At 38.6% G+C, this 18,237-nt stretch overlaps 1 protein-coding gene across 5 annotated transcripts in view; it reads left to right on the top strand.

Moving 5' to 3' along the window:
- DSCAM (DS cell adhesion molecule) overlaps positions 1-18,237 on the top strand; it is a 478,055-nt gene that overhangs the window by 299,099 nt on the left and 160,719 nt on the right. For all 5 annotated transcript variants that reach the window (XM_035315830.1, XM_035315828.1, XM_035315829.1 and 2 more), the window contains exons 5-8: positions 1,959-2,237; positions 4,511-4,786; positions 7,355-7,651; positions 8,485-8,760. In XM_035315830.1, the coding sequence (XP_035171721.1) occupies positions 1,959-2,237; positions 4,511-4,786; positions 7,355-7,651; positions 8,485-8,760 (1,128 nt within the window). The remainder of the gene's footprint in view (positions 1-1,958; positions 2,238-4,510; positions 4,787-7,354; positions 7,652-8,484; positions 8,761-18,237) is intronic.

Raw genomic sequence — 18,237 nt, 5'->3', positions numbered from 1 at the left:
TTGTTTCAAGTCCACATAGTACTTTGTATTTTTGTACTTAAAGGATTGTAAATGGGACCACATATACCCTCCACAAAGCCTTTTGAAGTTAAAGCAAATGGAGAAAATGTGATGTTACTGGCAGCATTTGAGAAGGATTTCACAGGCAATAACTCTAAAAGTCACTTCTACTTTTTCATTACTTAACTGTTATTTTCAACTGAAGAAACTGTTTTCATGTAGAAGTAATCTTTCTAACAGCCAGAGCTGTAATCCCTTGCATGCTTACATTTTTATGGAGCTAATTCCTCAGGCTGAACAGAGGAATCTGTGCACAGAAACATAGATGCCTGATGACCCCAAAGGGGAGAAAAGGAGAAGAATAATCAATTAGTCAAATTGACATTGGCATTTCCAATAACATCCTGGCAGAGTGTGCCCTCACTAAGCCAGACATAAACAGCATGGCAAACTAAAAAATAAACTCCTCGATGCCAAATGTGGACCCAGTGGCTACCAATGCATGTAAAATCATCTGTTTAACTACTGGCTGACTTGTTTCTGATGAGACAGACAAGTAAATTGCTCTAAACTGAATGTGTTGTTACCTTTAGTGGTTCAAATTTCTGCTGGTACCCACAGAGAAGGAGAAAAAATGTGGTTATCTTTAACTGAATTTGGCATTTGGAGTTTCATTTAGATATTCATACAAAATTTAATTAGCCCATTTGTTTACCATCATAATTTTAGTTTCTGGACTGGTAGTTTAACATGCATAGTGACTATATCTAATACAGTACATGTATTTTGCCAGGTGTGGTTACAGCTCATGAAAATATAGCTAAATTATTTTTAAACTTAACTAACTCAGGTAAGGATTACCCTATCACTTGAATTCAGCATGGACTGCTTATTTAATCTCTCCAGCTTCTGACAGGAACCTGCTGCAGCTGTTGTGAGCAGTACCAGAACTAGCTAAGTCAAAGACCACTAGAAAATGCCAAAGTTGTTGTAATCACACCTACACCTAGAGAACTGCTATGTAGATCTACCCAAAGGAGATCAATGTGTCAGACAAGAGCCAAAAGAGTTGAGCAGCATGTGGAGTTACTTTGTGAGACAAAAATCCTAGCAAAATGCATTCATGCAATAAGCAAATTCTCAAATGAATAATTGTTGATGTATTGATGTCGCACTAGCTCCAGGACATGCTTCCATCATGCTGCTCAGAGCTGTAACCATGTCAGCCCCTTTCTCCAAGAGTTTTCAAATTAAAAGAGCTGGAGTCACAAATGGAGTACTTTTTCTGATGGGGGACATACACATCTTGTGAAAGTACTCTACCAGACTTCTGTAAGATGCATAAATACATACCATTGCTAAACAAGCATGTTTATATGAGAGCTTCTTTTCTTAGTAATCTGTGCACAGAACGTTGGGGTATTAAGCTGTAAATTGTTCTTGTCACCTTAATTTCTTTTTACAGAAAAGTAAGGGCTGGTCTGTCAGTTAGACTACAGATAGAAATTCCCATGTCTTTGCCCATTTCTTTTCTGACAAAGGAATATATTGTTCCTTTAGTTCTAAGCCTTTGGACCACTGAGAAGCATGGAGAGAGTTTTGGCTTTGTTCTAATCGAGTAGTGGAGGGATAACTGTCATAATTGGTCAGGCAACATATTTTTGGCTCTCTGTTAGACAGGGGACATGAAGGATGACCAGGGAAGTGGTTGCCATCTGGAAAAAATCCAATGGGAGAGTTTCCAAGTAGGCATGAGATGTTTCAGTAGCACATGCTGTTGGATCTTAGCCACCACCATTGAGATATTACAGGCTGATGGCTGGGGCACCATAGCTAACTGCAGTACATAAAACACTGGGCTAGTGAGTCAGAGAGGCAGGAGAATAAATATTGATATATTGCTTAGTGAATGTAATAATTGTAATGCTCCCATTGAAAATCACTATTTGTTCTTCCAGATCCAGCGAATTCAGCTCCATCTATTCTAGATGGGTTTGACCACCGTAAAGCCATGGCAGGACAGCGAGTGGAGCTGCCTTGCAAAGCATCAGGGCACCCCACACCAAAGTATCGTTGGCTGAAGGACAACATTCCCTGGGAGCCTGACAGCAGGTTTCGGCAGACAGTTACAGGTCTGCTGATAGAGAACACGCGTCCCTCAGACTCAGGCAACTATGTCTGCGAGGTGTGGAACAACTATGGTACTGCTGAGATGATAGGGCGACTATATGTAAAACGTAAGTCCTTGCCTGGGTGAAGCTCTTGGACTGCTTCCTGCTTGGGTATTTGCATGTGGGAAGATGTTGCTATGCCTTACTGAACCTTCCATTGTGTTACTTTACCTTAGCAATACTTAAACTTCTCAAAGTTGTGCAACATCAGAAAGTAGGCTCTGTGGAGATGAGTTAGTTGGACAATTGAGCGATCATAAGTGCAAACAGATGCAATTTATAATGTAGCCATATAATTTATCACACAGAGGATATGTAATTTAGAAGCTTCAGTTGGATGCTTAAAAAGAAATTGCAAATGTTCTCATGAATAAAGCTGCCAAACTCTTGTTGCCATGACTCATGCTGTTCAGTAATATTGAATACTCATACCTCCTCTCAGTTGAGTATTCATGTGTGAATATTCTGAATGTTTCACAAATTCTAGCAAAGATAATTATTACTTAGAAGCACTGCACTGGAAAAGTGTTATTCTTCTATTGTTAAAAAGAAATTATTTCCTGAAATAGAAATAATGCTTTGTGAACTAACATCTCCACCTGTACAGCACAACTAGCAAACTGAAAAGGGAGAAGTTTGTGAATAGTTCAAGCCATTAAAATGTCTTCACCACTAATTACACATAGCGGATTTGGGCAAAATAAAACAGATCAGTATTTATGAATTATAAAAAAGGATCTTTGCTTTTACATATATGCATAAAAATTAGTTGAATTCAGTTTGCCATGTATGACACAAAGTCAAAATGTCCAGAAACATGATTGTAATGGTGTTAGTGATACTGAATCCATCCCCACACCACAATGATATGTTTTACTTATGGATTCAATGGTCAGCCAGAGTATTAGTCGTTATCGATGGGTAGAGATATTTAATGGATAATGTTGGCGGGAAGAAAAAGTTGGGAAAAAGTGTTACTTTTCTCTGTAATGGAGGATATGTTTCACTTTCTTGACTCATCTTGGTTTTAAGATGTTAGTGGTACTCTTCAGCGTACCTACATTGTTTAGTCAGTTGTTGACAGCTTTGAGGCTTTGTAGCCTTTTCTTTAAAAAATATAGGGATATTCAGTGACTTGTAACATGCATGTGATCACAGATTAACTATTGATCTGGATCATTTTGGAGGAAAATCTATTACGTCATTGTATGTTATTTGGAATGATGGGGAGCATGGACCCATGTTTTTTTGTTGTTGTTGTTGTTTTGTTTTTGTTTTTGTTTGTTTGTTTTCCAGGCTTCTGTTCCCAATTGGCCTGTAATTTTTGGCAATACATATTGGAGAGGCACTAAAGATTTATTCTAATTTTCATGTTACAATATATGTTATACATTTAATTCTTATTGGTAAAGACAATATTGAACATACACCAGAATATATTATAAATGTACACTTCAAACAAGTCCTTCATCTTTATAAGGAAGTCAAACCTAAATATACAAAACATGAGATCAGATCTCTGTTCATTAATGCCAGTAACTATTGGCAGGATAAAGATTTTTTTCCTTGCATTTATATTTATGATTTTTCTTCAACATCATTCATCTTCTTTTTTCTTTTTCCTTTTTTTTTTTTTTTTTTTTTTTTCTGCAATATAAAACGTGCATTACCTATGTCCTACAGCTTATTAAGGATAGCTTGAAAATACTGTACTCCTCCCACATCAAAGTGGAAAACTTAGTGAGACCACACAAAGAAGCACTTGGGTGTGGACAGATTCCACAAATATTTATAGCTACACTTCTGGTAACATTTTAGTGTAGATCTTCCAGTCTTAAAAACAAATCTCATCCCTGGCATTTACTACAATTGTTCACATCAGATAATGTGAACTACATGCCTTTTGGAGGAAATGAAAACAGAAGATGAGCTTCAGGAATACACCTAATGCACCAACTTGAAAATCCGCACTGAACTAATCTGAAATAATGTCCTACCCTCCAAAAACATGTGTAGTGCTATTGATAAGCCCCCAGTAAAAATGGTATTACTAGTAGATCTGTTCCTACCATTCATTTAAGCATAGTCTAGGGAATTCTATCATATGTTAAGTAGGTTTTCACTTATGTTTTGTGTCATGGATGAAAATGGTTTTTTTTTGAGCAAAAACAAGAATCAGTTTTGTTGTTGTAGTGTTTTGTTTTGTTTTCTCAGAAGTGCATGGATTAGATTTTTGTTCTGCTTACCTGTGAGTTAATGTTACTCACACATAAATGTACATGTATACTTAATGTTCTTTATTTCCCTTACCCTCCCCTTATTTTGATTTAAATCTTCAGAACCATTAAAAGCCACAATCAGCCCACGGAAAGTAAAAAGCAGTGTTGGTAGCCAAGTGTCCTTGTCCTGCAGTGTGACAGGAACTGAGGACCAGGAGCTCTCCTGGTACCGTAATGGTGAAATCATCAACCCTGGTAACAACGTCCGGATCACTGGGGTCAACCGGGAGAACCTTATTATGGATGGCATGGCTAAGAGTGACGGTGGAGCATACCAGTGCTTTGTGCGTAAGGACAAGATGTCTGCTCAAGATTATGTTCAGGTGGTACTAGAAGGTGAGTCACAATCTATTTAGTGATTCTGGTCTCCATATTGTATATGATTGTCTTTGGTGTCACTGTTGTAAAGTGAGGGACAGGAGGCCCTAAACAATAGAAGCAGCTACGAGTTGTTAGCAGAGTTTATTATGCCTCCTCATCCTGAAGAAAAAACTAACAGAAAGTGTCAATTTGATAGAAATATTTCTTTTGAAGAGTCTATCCAGTCTTTCTCTTTGGGGGATGGTGCTGATTTTGTACACTAGCTTTTCAGCAGGACATGAGATAAGAATTCTCTATTCAGCTCCAAACATCTCCTTCTAGGCATGAAGAGAGAGATGAACATCTCCTTTTCTGGTTGGACATATTGGCTAAAGACCTGGAGATCATATTAAGTTACTGACACAATGCTCCACCTGATAAACAAGTGAGGAAAGTAATCAATTTGTACAGAGCTAGTTTGCTAATGAGGCTGTAGTGCAGTTGTGGCATGGACACTATTTTTAGAGTCTTTATAGAAAAAGAAGAGATTACCTGCCTGAGCTGAGTTACCTCGGCAACCATCTCCTGTGACAAGAAAGCCTAAAGAGCATATTGATAATCTATCATGATGTCGAGAGAGTGCAGGTTATCAGAGAGCAACAGCAGGAAAGATTTCAAAGACACTTGGGTCTTGCTGGGAAAATAATGTCTGCTTTCATCTCAAAAAAAAAAAAAAAAAAAAAAAAAAAAAGCTTGTTGCTTGGATTAAAAAAAAAAAAAAAGTGTGGAGGGTGGGGGAAGTGAGAGGGACGGCTGGCAGAGGTACTTAGTGTGCACACTCAAAGATTTATTGGTCCAGTGTCAGTTTCCTTTCAGGGTAAAAAGCTTATTTTCCCTCTATTGCTGCTGCTTTGTTTTTTTTTTGAGGAATGACAGTATCTAATATACAGTAAAGAAAAGGAAGAGAGTCAGAGATTAAAATTAATAAATTATAACTTTGTCACACAATTGATTGGACAGAAATAAAAGGGAGGGGAGGAAAGAAGAGAAAATTATGAAATCAAATGAAGTGAAATGTACCCTTTTGTATGCCGAGTTCTTTCAGCAGCCTGAGAGTGTCTGTGCTTTATGATTTTCACTATGTGGCAAGCAAAGGAATATTTCTGTGCTATTTTTAATTTCACTGTGATTCAGCATGTTTTGCGGGGAGGGCCTTGTAGCCATCATGTCACTTCCCTCAGTTTCCTGGGTGATGTTGCACTGAAATTCCATATAAGAATTGTAATTTCCAGGGGTATCATTATGGTTCAAGCCCCCCAAATGTATGGGTAGCATATAGCAAAGTGTATGTGAGGAGACAACACATAGTGCGCACAAATAACACATCACACAGAGAGTGAGGCTTGTCAGTCCTGTCCTGACATCCTTTGTCCTGTGTGAAACTGAAATTGTTGTCTTTAAAAAGCTTCATGAACAAGGTGAGTTTTCAAGTGACTTTGTCCCTTCTCTAGGTAATGAGTAGCCTTTTCCTGTTGTTTCTTGCAAATGCTAACACCGTAGGAACACTGAAGTTAGTTTACTTGCCACTTGGTTCTTTAAAACCAGACAGTAGCCTACAGCATTGTTGTCCAAACTTCTGACTGGCTTGTTTCCAGTGTTCTGCCTACTGATCTTGATACATGGCCTTTTGCACTTTTGCTCCCAATTACAATGAAATCCCTTCTAGACACAGCTTTGAAAGTATAATTTTCAGAGAACAACAACCATGCATTACATGATCCCAGAAAGAACTTCCGAACTATTAGAAGAGTGTCAGCATTCCTAAATGTTACACCTCCAAGCTCTCTGGTTAGGTGATTATATAATCCTGCTTCCTACTTAAAATCTCAAAGTCTGTGTATCCATCCATTCTCTTTATTCATTTACCTGGCAGAGTCTGAGTGAATTGTGACATGGACTAAACGAGAAAGCATTTGAATGCTCTCATCACAGAGGGATATTTATCTTTAGCACAATATGACCAGAGAAAGAAAATAGCATCACTACTATTACTGGCAATCTGTATTCAGAAGAAGCTTAACATAATACTTCTCTAAATGGGGTATTGTGGGTCAGGACTAAACTGAACTGACACAGCTGTGTGAAATTAGCCATACAAGTTATGCCTGGCTCTTGTCAGCAGGGCTCATCCTTAACTTTTAAAGGACCTGAAATGTGCCAGAAGAGGTAAAATTCCAAGTATGTTAAGGCTTTGCTAATGTTGTTAGTGATGAATTGTCTATGACTGACACCTCTCTGCAAGGACCTGGCAGTGCATACAGCTGTGCAGAGCCCTGGTCCATCTATTCAAATGCTTTTCCTTCAGTGGGGTCCATACAAGTGTTCTTAGAAGATGACAAAGACATCTGCAGTAAGAAAAGTATTACTTAAGTAATCTGCTACCAAAATTTGTTTCTGTCCTTCAATGATTAGAGTTACATCTTGGAATACAGTTATTTGCAACTCTTCTAAAAAGATCTTGGTTTACGTGATTACACTTCAGGATAGAGGAAAAAGATTTACAGTGTGTAAGTACTCATCTCTTGCTTTTCTTTCCCTTGGCAGATGGAACTCCCAAAATCATTTCTGCCTTCAGTGAGAAGGTGGTGAGTCCGGGAGAGCCTGTCTCTCTAATGTGCAATGTGAAGGGGACCCCCCTGCCTACCATCACTTGGACACTGGACGAAGATCCCATTGTGAAGGATGGCAGTCATCGTATTAGCCAGATTATCACCTCTGAAGGGAATGTGGTCAGTTACCTGAATATCTCTAACACTCAGGTCCGAGATGGTGGAGTTTATCGCTGTATTGCCAACAACTCTGCTGGAGTCGTCCTGTACCAGGCTCGAATAAACGTAAGAGGTGCTTGTCAAATCAGCTCCTCAAAAAAACACACATAACTCATTGTAGTGGAGAAGAAGATTGTTGCATGCGTTGAAATGAGTCTTGGAATGCCAAAACCAACTTATTGTTTTCCCTCTCCTTTTCCTCCCCACCTTTTTTTTTTTTTTTTTTTTTTTTTCCCCAATCCTACCTTCCTAGCCCCATCTAGAAAGTGTATGATATGATTAAATGTTGGAAGATCTCTTTTGGCTTGTGTTCTATAGTCTATTTTTCTTATATTCATTTTTATTAATTCACAGTCTCTTTACTTTAGCCCTACTGTGCATGATTTTTTTCTTTTCCTTTCCTCCTTTACTTGTCCAACATTCATTGTAATTATTCATGTATACAGTACTTTAGCTTGCATTTCTAGCTCTACATGGCATAATACCCATCCTCATGGTATTATACTTTATATACGTCAAAATAAAGGCTAACTTTGTCAGCATTCTCATGTGTAACAGGGTTCTTGCTTTGTATCAGTGTTAGTATTTCAAATTAATTAAATCATCCTCAGCCTTTTAATTTGTAATGCAGCAAAGATTTTATCAGACGAGTGTTGGATAATGCAAATATGTATCTCCACATAACTGGTATGTAAGCTGCAGGGCGAGTTAAAACTAGAGCATATAAAGATTAGGGAAACTGATTAAGTGGTTCTTAAAAGCAAAATCTGTCAAATACTAAGAAGCATTGTGTAAGCTGCACCTGTAAAGGTTAACAACATTGGTATATTCAGAAATATATATGCCTGTTTCCACAAGCAAATGCACATTTAAATTGTTTTCAAGAGTTCCTTTTTACCATTCCAGGGCCAGCAAGCATTCGACCAATGAAAAATATCACAGCAATAGCAGGACGGGACACCTACATCCACTGCCGTGTAATTGGCTACCCATATTACTCCATCAAGTGGTACAAGAACTCTAACCTGCTACCCTTTAATCATCGCCAAGTGGCATTTGAGAACAACGGGACATTGAAGCTTTCAGATGTGCAGAAGGAAGTAGATGAGGGTGAATACACGTGCAATGTCCTTGTTCAGCCTCAGCTGTCCACCAGCCAGAGTGTTCACGTGACAGTAAAAGGTAAGATTGATTTGGAAAACTACAGCGGAGCTAAGGGCTTTTGTGGTTTATAGAAAGACAGAACTGCACACATAGGATTCTCCTGTCAGGTATATAAGGAACCCTTAAACAAAAATCTGAAATTACTCTTTGTATTTTTAATGATGACAGATAATAATCAGACACTGTCTTGCTCTGTCTCAATTTTTACCCTCCTTTATTCTGTTTGTGGGGTATATTCCCCCTGCTTTCCAACAGGAAGCCTTACAGAAATACGCTTTCTATGAGCAGTTTTCACTACAGCCACTTGGTCAGTAGACAAATGAATGTTTTGTCACCTAAATTTCATGGGTGACTCTTTGTCTGCTGGATGGCCAAGTCCACAATTTCATTAGCTGGTGGCTTTCTAGCTTTTAACAAATAAGATGCAAATTTTAAAGCATGTCTTTCTACTAATAAGCAGAGACAGGAACGACAAGCATTCACCTTGCTTTATTGTTATTAAGCAAGCCTTTCAGTGTCTGCCGTAGAAAGTTAGCACTATAAACAAATGTGACTTGAAATTCTAACAGGATGCTTAAAATCTATTCAAATAGTCCCAAACAAGGATATTCAGATGGACCTGAAAGACTTTAGCAATAGACAAGAACAAAAATTTTTTTAGCATTTTGTTCAGGCAATTCTGATCTTGGTGATGTTCAGACCTATTCACAAGGACACAAGAAGACACAAAACCTGATTGTACTAGCACCTTGTTTTGAGCAATGGGGCCACTAAACAGTGAGCTTCATGTGAGCCTGTAGGAAAAACTAAAATATAATTTCACCGTTCTTGAAGTTCTTGGGAACTCAAAACAGAGAATGACTTTGTTACAGATATCTGATCTTTTATTTTCTTTCTGTTCGGTTTGTTTAGCACTTTCTTGCTTTCAGTTTCAACTAAAGTAATTGCTATTTATTTCAAGAGGTTAGGGGATTAACCTTAAATCACTAGCAATTTGTTCTCTGAAAGGTGTGGTAACTTAAGTACCTGAAACCAGCAGGATCACTGGTCACATCCCGTGTCATAAAAAGATAATGTCACAGTTTCTTTTCACATATGTGGTACTTTGTTTGACATTGCAATAATATTGCAGATCTATTGAAGCAGTTGAAGAAATGAATGCCAAATTAATAACAGTGTTGCTACTACACTGACAGCTTAGTAGGGTAAATCTGGTGAGGCATGCTACCTCTGAAATGACATTTCTTCAAGTGATGATCAGAATTAATGTAGCCAGACAGAATAACCCATCAGTCTATGCATTTGGCTTGGGCAGTTAGATCAAAACATTACTGGTCTTTGAGAATGTTAGCTGGTACCCCATATGCAGTATTGTTTTTATTTCCCTTAAGTTACAGATTTCAAACTTGTCAGTTCTGCCCGCTGCCCCCCCCCCCCCCCAAAAAAAAAAAAAAATGGTTGGCCAGTCCTATCAATTTTGATTATGTACTGTAGCTTTTATAAATAATTTGGCATCCTATGGCTTTAAGGTATTTCTGGATATTCCATTGCCTGATTCATTGGCAGGTCAGAAATCTGAAAGAGTGATTGCATGTGCTCTGAAAAGACTAACATAAATATATGTTGCATTCAAAGAGTGCCAGTGGGGTGAGATGCTGCTGCACTTGTGATGCAGCCTCACCCTGCATGTAGTCTGTAAAGTAGTTGTATCGGAGCAGTGCAAGTCGCAGTATGAATGCACATGCAAAGCCGATGTGTCAGCATGGGTCACAGCTATTGCTCTGGAGTTGCCAAAGTGGGCTACAGAGAAAGTGTCTTAGGCAATTCAACATGCCCTGGACTTCTTCAAGATATATGATATCCTTATTTTTAGTTCAGCTTCTCATACTTATTTCTTTCACTCTACTTATTTCTTCATCAGAGAAACAGAAAGAGGATTATTGCCCATGCACAACACCATGGGTCCTTTGGGTTCTTCTCATTTCTGCTGCAAGCTTCCTGAGTGACCCCAAACCAGTCATCTGAAGGGTGATTCAAAATAGGTGATACTTAACAAGCTGCTATTTAGTATTTGATTTCCTCCATGTTTCATTCTGAAGATATAATTACCAATTTCCTCATCAGTTTTTCTGAGATGATGATCTCTGTGAAATCAGAATGTTTCGAAAACTAGTTTTTTTCAAACCCCCCAAATAAGGTGATAAGGACCTCTTTGACAAATGGCAGCTGAGGCATTGACAAAACTTAAAACTATCCACAATGTTTTGTATATTCAATTTCAGAAGCCTACAGCTTGATTTTTTTCCCCAATTTACCTGATGTTATATAGAGTTTATATGTTCAATCAAAATAAGAGTTGTCTTTTTCCGTTATACAGCTTGGCAATTTGATGAGAAAGATAGATTTAAGTCATTTAATTAGCACCATCTGAGCGATCTGTTGCAAAGGTGGATTCAGATTTTGGCTCTACAGGGTAGCACTTATCTCTGTTACACATACAACTGGCCATTCTTGTCTGCAATCCTCATTTACTGCTTACTTACCAAATTCTCCAGTACATGAAGTATCCTTAGCTGTCTTGAATGAGGATTTGTCAAAAGCACCGTCCAAACGAAGAAATGTAACAGCACGAGCATGTAATTAAATACAAGAGGGCTGTCCATTCTGTACAGTATTTTGAGATTTATAAATATCTAAATGAAAAGCAAATATCTAAATGAAAGCAAAATCTTGAGGACATTCCTTGCAAATCACTGTAAGATCTCAGAACAGAAAGTTTCTTGGCACTAACTTCAGAATGAAATCCTGACTGCAAGAGAACCCAGGAGTGGGATTTACAGAGCCTTGCTCTGCACCTGGGAGGCTGTCAGGAAGCCAAAATCTTTGAGCTGGGCATCTTTGTGTTATTCAGCCCCGAGCCAGCTACTTCTTTGTGTTACTCATTAGAAGAATCAATTAGACACTACATTAAATCATTTGCCACGGTTTTAGGAAAAGCTGGTACCCATGTCCACAGAGCCACTTTCCCAAGAGGTCTGCGGATTCCAAATGGGAGGCCCAGAGAGATGTGACATGCCACCCCTCTCACCCCCAGCCCCTTGCCTGTCCATTGCCTAAGCCCCAGAATCTGGATCTTGGAAGCTAGCGGCCTTGTAAGCTGGTTGCTGGAAGCTGAGTGGATAAGCTGGCAGGAAAATAAGCAGGTTTCTGTTTGGCAGACACAGAACTGTTGGAACCATTCCTGAGTCCTAACGGAGCTTTTTGGAAATCAAGCCATCTTGGCAATTTCTTTTTTTCATTTAGACAAATGAATTGGCCAGTTCTGAGTTCTGACAACAGCCATGAAATCTACCCACGCTGTAATGAGTACATAATGGGGAAGCTATGGCTATACTTGCATACTTAATTTCTGATATTTTATACCTATTGAGTGCTTGCATTTTCAACTGTAATAATCTTTCAACATGTTGTATTCTGGCCTGTGTTAAGTGCAATTTCCTTCTAACTTTTGTTGTAGAGTAAACTAAGTGCCCTCTTCTTCCCCTCCTGAAAAATGGAAACAGCATTTACTGACATCCTCAGAAGTAATCATCAAGATTAACCTTGTTAAGGACACTGCACGGGTCCTTGCCAAGAACAGAATTATTCCTAGCAGCACTAGTTTCTTAGTCCTTATTTCACCCAGCTCTAGCGGTTTGCCTGTGAGGTTCTTATGCTTCTGCTGGCAGAAGAGGACTATTACAAGATGACATCTTAGATACAGGAGAAGAATATTTTGTAGAAGAGGTAGACTTTTGTGTTCATTCCCTCTAAGTATGACCTGTTCTCCTCCATCTTCTCCTGCTCATTCTTGCCCTAGTCCTGTCTACACCCCAGGTCTTTCCCATCTCCGTCTTTATTTTCCTGGGGCCTTATTCTCATGACTCAGAGCTAGTCTTCCCCTCAGAGTTCCCAGCCATCCTCCCAGTCTCCATTAACACAAAAAACTTTCTGCCAGTCTTCATTTTCTCCATTTCCATTGTTTTTCAGTCTGTCTCTCCTTCATGTAGGTCTTCACTCTCTGTCAGTGCTGTATCCCACCTCACTATTTTCTTGTTTCAGTCTCACATCCCCAGCTGGTTTCCCAACTACACTTTAGCAGCCTCCATCACCTGCAATCCCAGTGTAAGCCTTATCCTGACTTCTTTCTCCCACTGCTCTTATATCCAGTTCTGCATTTTTTTTTTTGTCCCGGGCACCATTTTTAGTTTTTGCTCCATCACTCATTGCTGCTGTCTGCATGCCCAGTAACAGCGACTGGTTTCCAACACTGTCATCTGGGCCCCCAGGTTTCCTCTCTTTCTCTGTGCATTCAAATCATTTTCTTGTCCATGCCTCCTGGGCCTAGAACAGGCAGCTGTACAAGCATTAAGAAGGAATTCTGTTTGCCTTGATTTCTGAGATCTAACCAAACTATACCTGTGCATGTGGCTGTAACTGACTCAGTTACTGAGGATGTGTTCAGAGGATGTACTTCTAGGATGTGTTCAGAGTCAATGATGGGAGCTCTTAGCTGTTAATCACTGGAAAATCACTTCTGAGGATGTAATAACTACTGTTTGTTTGTCTATTTATACAACTGTTTGTGCTCAGACTACAAAATTTGGGCACCCTTTTGATGACTTTTCATAGGAACAGCAAGAACACCTGTGATAGTGCTGTCACCTGCTGAGGTTGAAAGCCATGGGGCAGGTGGGACTGTTCAAATTCTCATAACAGCTTATTATTTTTTGCTTTTATGGTAGGATCAAAATATAGTGCATCCTTGCTTTTCCACCCTCTTCCCTTATTCTTGGAAGTGGCCAGATTGTTGTAGCTGTAATTTTCCAGTTGAAATGAGTGAGCCTGAGGCAGACACCTGGCCTGGAAAAATACTATCCAAACAAAAGTCAAACTGCAAGCAATTGAAAATAGTCTTATTATGGGAAGTGTTGGCAAACAAAATAAAAGCTTATATTACCCACCACATCTGTAACTTTCATATTTGCATTGAAAAACAACCCTTCAATTGGAAAAGTGGTAAGATAATATTAGCAATATCACTTCTGCAACATTTTAGTGGAACTGGAAACATTTTAAAAGCAGGAGTGTCATAATCTCCTTTTTTTATTATTATTATGAAATTTATAGTAATATTTTTCTCAGTTACAGTAAAAGCCATCAGTATTAAGTGATGATTTTCTTTTCATCAGTCTCATGGGACACACTTCTCATGTAAACAGCCTGCTGCTACTCACTCTTCTCAGACATAAATTAATTGAAAAAGAAGCCCCTGAGAGGAAGGGTGCAGCATCCAAATAAATAAATAAATAAATAAGGAAATTGGTGTCCAAAAGTGCTGTTTCTGATCTTGTAAAGATTATATATCCCATTGATTTAGAAGGCTTCTCATTACCTGGTGCTGAAGTGATAGTGTTTCACCTGTTGTGAACTGCATAAAATAATTGTACCAGCCTGTTTCTTTTTAGAAAACATGCAAACCAAACAGAGGCTGTTCCTGAAAAACTCCATGTTCCAACTGTTTGAATAGATCCTCCTCATCTCTCCTGGGAAGGATCCAGCCTTTTCTAATATACAAAATTATATATTTGCGGTGGTTCAACCCAGCAGGCAGCTAAGCACCATGCAGCCATTTGCTCCAGCCTCCTCTCCCACCCCCACCCCCCAGTGGGATGGGGAAGAGAACTGGGGGGAAAAAAAAAGTAAAAGATTGCAGGTTGAAATAAAAATAGTTTAATAGGACAGAAAAGGAAGACAATAATAATGATAATAGTAGTAATATGTATGAAGCAAGTGATGTACAGTCTTCAGCTGTAGAAGAAGCTGAAAAGTTCTTGAGTTAGTGTAAGCAGTGTTCAGCAACAATTAAAAAAAACATCATGTTATCTACATTATTCTCATCCTAAACCCCAAACACGGCATCATACCAGCTACTATGAGAAAAATCAAAAGCTGTCCTAGCTGAAACCAGGACAATATTATAAATATAGATTATATAATACATATTAAAATATTAAATATGTGATATATATATTATACATGTAATTTATATATAATTATATAGAGATAGATTATTGATGGATTTGCATTGCAGATCAGTTCAGGGAGGGCTATTCTGGACAGTGAGATGGACAGGCATAGTCTGGAAGACAAAGAAGGGAAAAACCTTTGAGGGGGGAATCTTTCAGCGGTCCTTTGGACCATGGTGCATGTTGTCATCAAACAGTTTGCTAATTTATTTGTGCTGCTTTCAATGTGTAGTGTGGATTACAGCATGTGTGAAATCTGTTTCATGCATATATGCAGGACTTAACTTCTCATATGTCCCTTTGACTGAATGTTTCCAATAGTTTGAATGAGAATAAACTTCTGGCTTTGATGTCCTTCAGAAATTTCTTCCACTATAACAGGTCCTGCATTTCTTTCTCTCACTCTCCCATGCAATATTTTTTTGGATCCCTCAAAGTTTGTTCCAACTCCTTCAGGAAGAAATATTCAGATCTCTTGAAGTGACTGGAGTTGTCATATGCAGGAATCACGAAAGGTCCATGTGATGAGAATGGATGTCCAGTTGTGCAAATGTTCCTGCAGAAATCCACTTGATAGTCATTCTTAGGTAAAAAAAAATGTGAAATGAGTCTTAATACTTGAATAGCAGTTCAATAGAATCTGTATATTTACACTTGGGTCTTTCAAAAGCTAGCACTCTTCTCTCTTACAACGCAGCCTTGTTTAGTTTGGGTTTGGAAGAAAGCATGTTCATGCATTTTTGCATTCAATTATATTTGAAATACTTATATATATTTGTTAGAATTGTTCTTAAAATGTTAATGACTGTTTTGTCAAGTTACTTTGTGCTATTAGCAGTATATGTAAGTCCATATAGTAAGAACATAGTAAGTAAGTAGAAAGCATGAGTGTGCATGCACACGATAGAGCAGGTATGGAATATGCTGCCTTAACTTCAAGTCAGTGTATAGTACATAGCAGGAGGTGATGGGGGAGGTTGGGGGGTGGGGGGGGGGTGCATGGAGGACATCAACACTGAGATAACAAAAGGGCAGAAAGGTGCAAAATCAGCTGCTTATGTACAGTCATGGAATAACAATGAAGAGGAAGCTAGTGTGAAACCAGTCAAACTACTTACAGGAATAATTTTCAGAGCAAGAGGTTGTTATGTTGAAGTCCTTTCTCATCTAAATCTGGAACTTTTGGATCTTGTGATTTAGTTGGGTTCAAATTTTCACAGTATTACCTGAGGACAGAGGTCAGTTTAGATCACGTAGGGGTTAAACGAGGGCAATAGCTCAGGACCAGGTTCCAAAAGCATATGAAAAGTAATGTACTGGGTAAGTGCTTCTGGATGTACAATCTACAAGAGAGGCCTTTTATCATATGGCACTTTAACAATGAAGATAACAGCTTTTCTGTTAATATGCTCTCACAGCTGTTAACTTATCTTTACATCAGGAAAGTTTTCTCTTTAAAAAAAGAGAAGCAAATGCATCCCCTTGGGCAGGGAACTGAGCTTCTCCCCATCCTAGATTTGCAGGGTGGTTTCTATGATAAGGCAATGCTTCCTTACCCTCACTATGGAGGCTGAAAGGGGATGGTTTGATAGATGGATGAAAACTGACATAGAAGCACTCTTGGCTTCTATGCAACATTTTAACTCCTCTCTTATTTTGGAGGAGCAGGGGGGAGCCTGACACTTAGCAATGTTTTATTGCAGGAAGGGGGAGAGGGGGCTGAGGCTGGGAAAGGTGCACCACACCATTTGCTCAGCCACATTCTGTAGTGGTAAGATTTTGAAAACCTTTGAAAAATGGGTTAATTCTGGTAACTAATGAGCCTACAAGTGTATAGAAATGTTGTCCAACAACAGAGGCATTATGGAGACTAGTTTGGTTCTTTTCTTTTCAATGCATACAGTTAAAAAGGCCTAAGAATATAATGGTGTTCCCCCTTTTCAAGACAGGATCCACTAGCATTCAACAAGAGAGCAGCGTATTTAGCTCAGATCAATAAATACTATTAACAGACAGTTTGGTGAATGATGTGCCCTACTGATAGGCTCAATATATAAGAGAGAAGCAGAAAAATGCAGTGCTTCAGCAGATGTGTGCAATTGCTCAGCTGTCACCCACAAGGGATGGAGGTGCTTAGGAGAAAAAAGTGATGGCTGAGAAAACTTAAATATAACTAGATTGTGGGTAGAGTCTGTGCAAAGACAAAACAGTTTTGATTCTTGCAATCCCAGTGCATGAAATCTGCATTCACATAGTTGCTTTAGGAGGTTATATAGTTTGGTGGCTATTACTTTGCATCAGCCAATGGACCTGTGTTCTGTGTATTCATCGCAAAGGGTACTTCATAGTGTGAGCACAGCTCCTTCAACAACATTGTTACAGGAAAATCCATTAGGGAGCAGTTTCTAATGATAAACAAGAGAATGACTTTTATCTTACTATTTTACTGCTGCAGGAGAGCAATACTGTTTTCACAAAGCTGCTACAGGAGACAGGGTAGCTGCAGGATACTGTGCTTTAGTGAATCAACTCAGCAGATCCTTCCAACATAACTCCCATGGAACAGAGGGCAAGAAATTAAGGATGTTCCTCTGCTAATGGAGAGCAGCGTGGAAGCTCTCCTTTAAAGTAATCTCCCAGAGGTAAAGAAGACCTTGCTAGGTCACAAAAACATAATTTAAATTTTCCTGCATTAGCACTAATGAGTCTGGCCCATGATCCTCTTCTTAAATAGACACTTAATTCAAGCACTCATCAATAAAGTATTCCCAAGTCATTGTACTTCATTGCATGGAGAAGAGATTTTCACTCTTTTGCTTGTTGTGAGTAAAGGAGGAAGCATCTCTTCCATATACACACATACATACATATACGCACATACAAACCATATACGCACATACAAACTTCTCTCTATGTAGTTAATATGTAACATGTTATATATAATAGCACAATTTACCAAACAAAAACAAATACAAGCTCAGAAATATGGTCAAACAATCTATACATAGAGTAAGAAAAATACTTCAATACACTTTAAAGTATTTAAAACACATTTTAAATACATCTGCCATATGGGAACTTTTCTCTCAGATTGAAAGTTGTATACCTCCTTCTTCCCCCCCCCCCTCCCCCCCTTTTTAAGTGCCGTTTGTCAATGATAATGCTTTATTTTCCAAAAAATATCAAAACGTGATTGTTAATCAAGCAGGATATTCTCTTCTGTTTGGAGTATATGTCAGTGTTTTGCTTCAGAAATATATACAAGGCAAATGTTTTATTCCAGAAGTGATTTGCCTGACTTTGAGTTTTATTCTCTTTCTAAACTTCTAATAAGTGATTTTTGGTGATTTTTACCTTCTGCAAACTAGCAGGAAGATAATTTATCTGCTGTGTTAGGACATCAGAAACTCTTTTTACCAGCCCCAAC

This window comes from Oxyura jamaicensis, chromosome 1, assembly GCF_011077185.1.
Source record: "Oxyura jamaicensis isolate SHBP4307 breed ruddy duck chromosome 1, BPBGC_Ojam_1.0, whole genome shotgun sequence".
Taxonomy (NCBI): domain Eukaryota; kingdom Metazoa; phylum Chordata; class Aves; order Anseriformes; family Anatidae; genus Oxyura; species Oxyura jamaicensis.
Note: the sequence above shows the minus strand (reverse complement) of the source record. Positions and strands in the feature narration are given on the sequence as shown.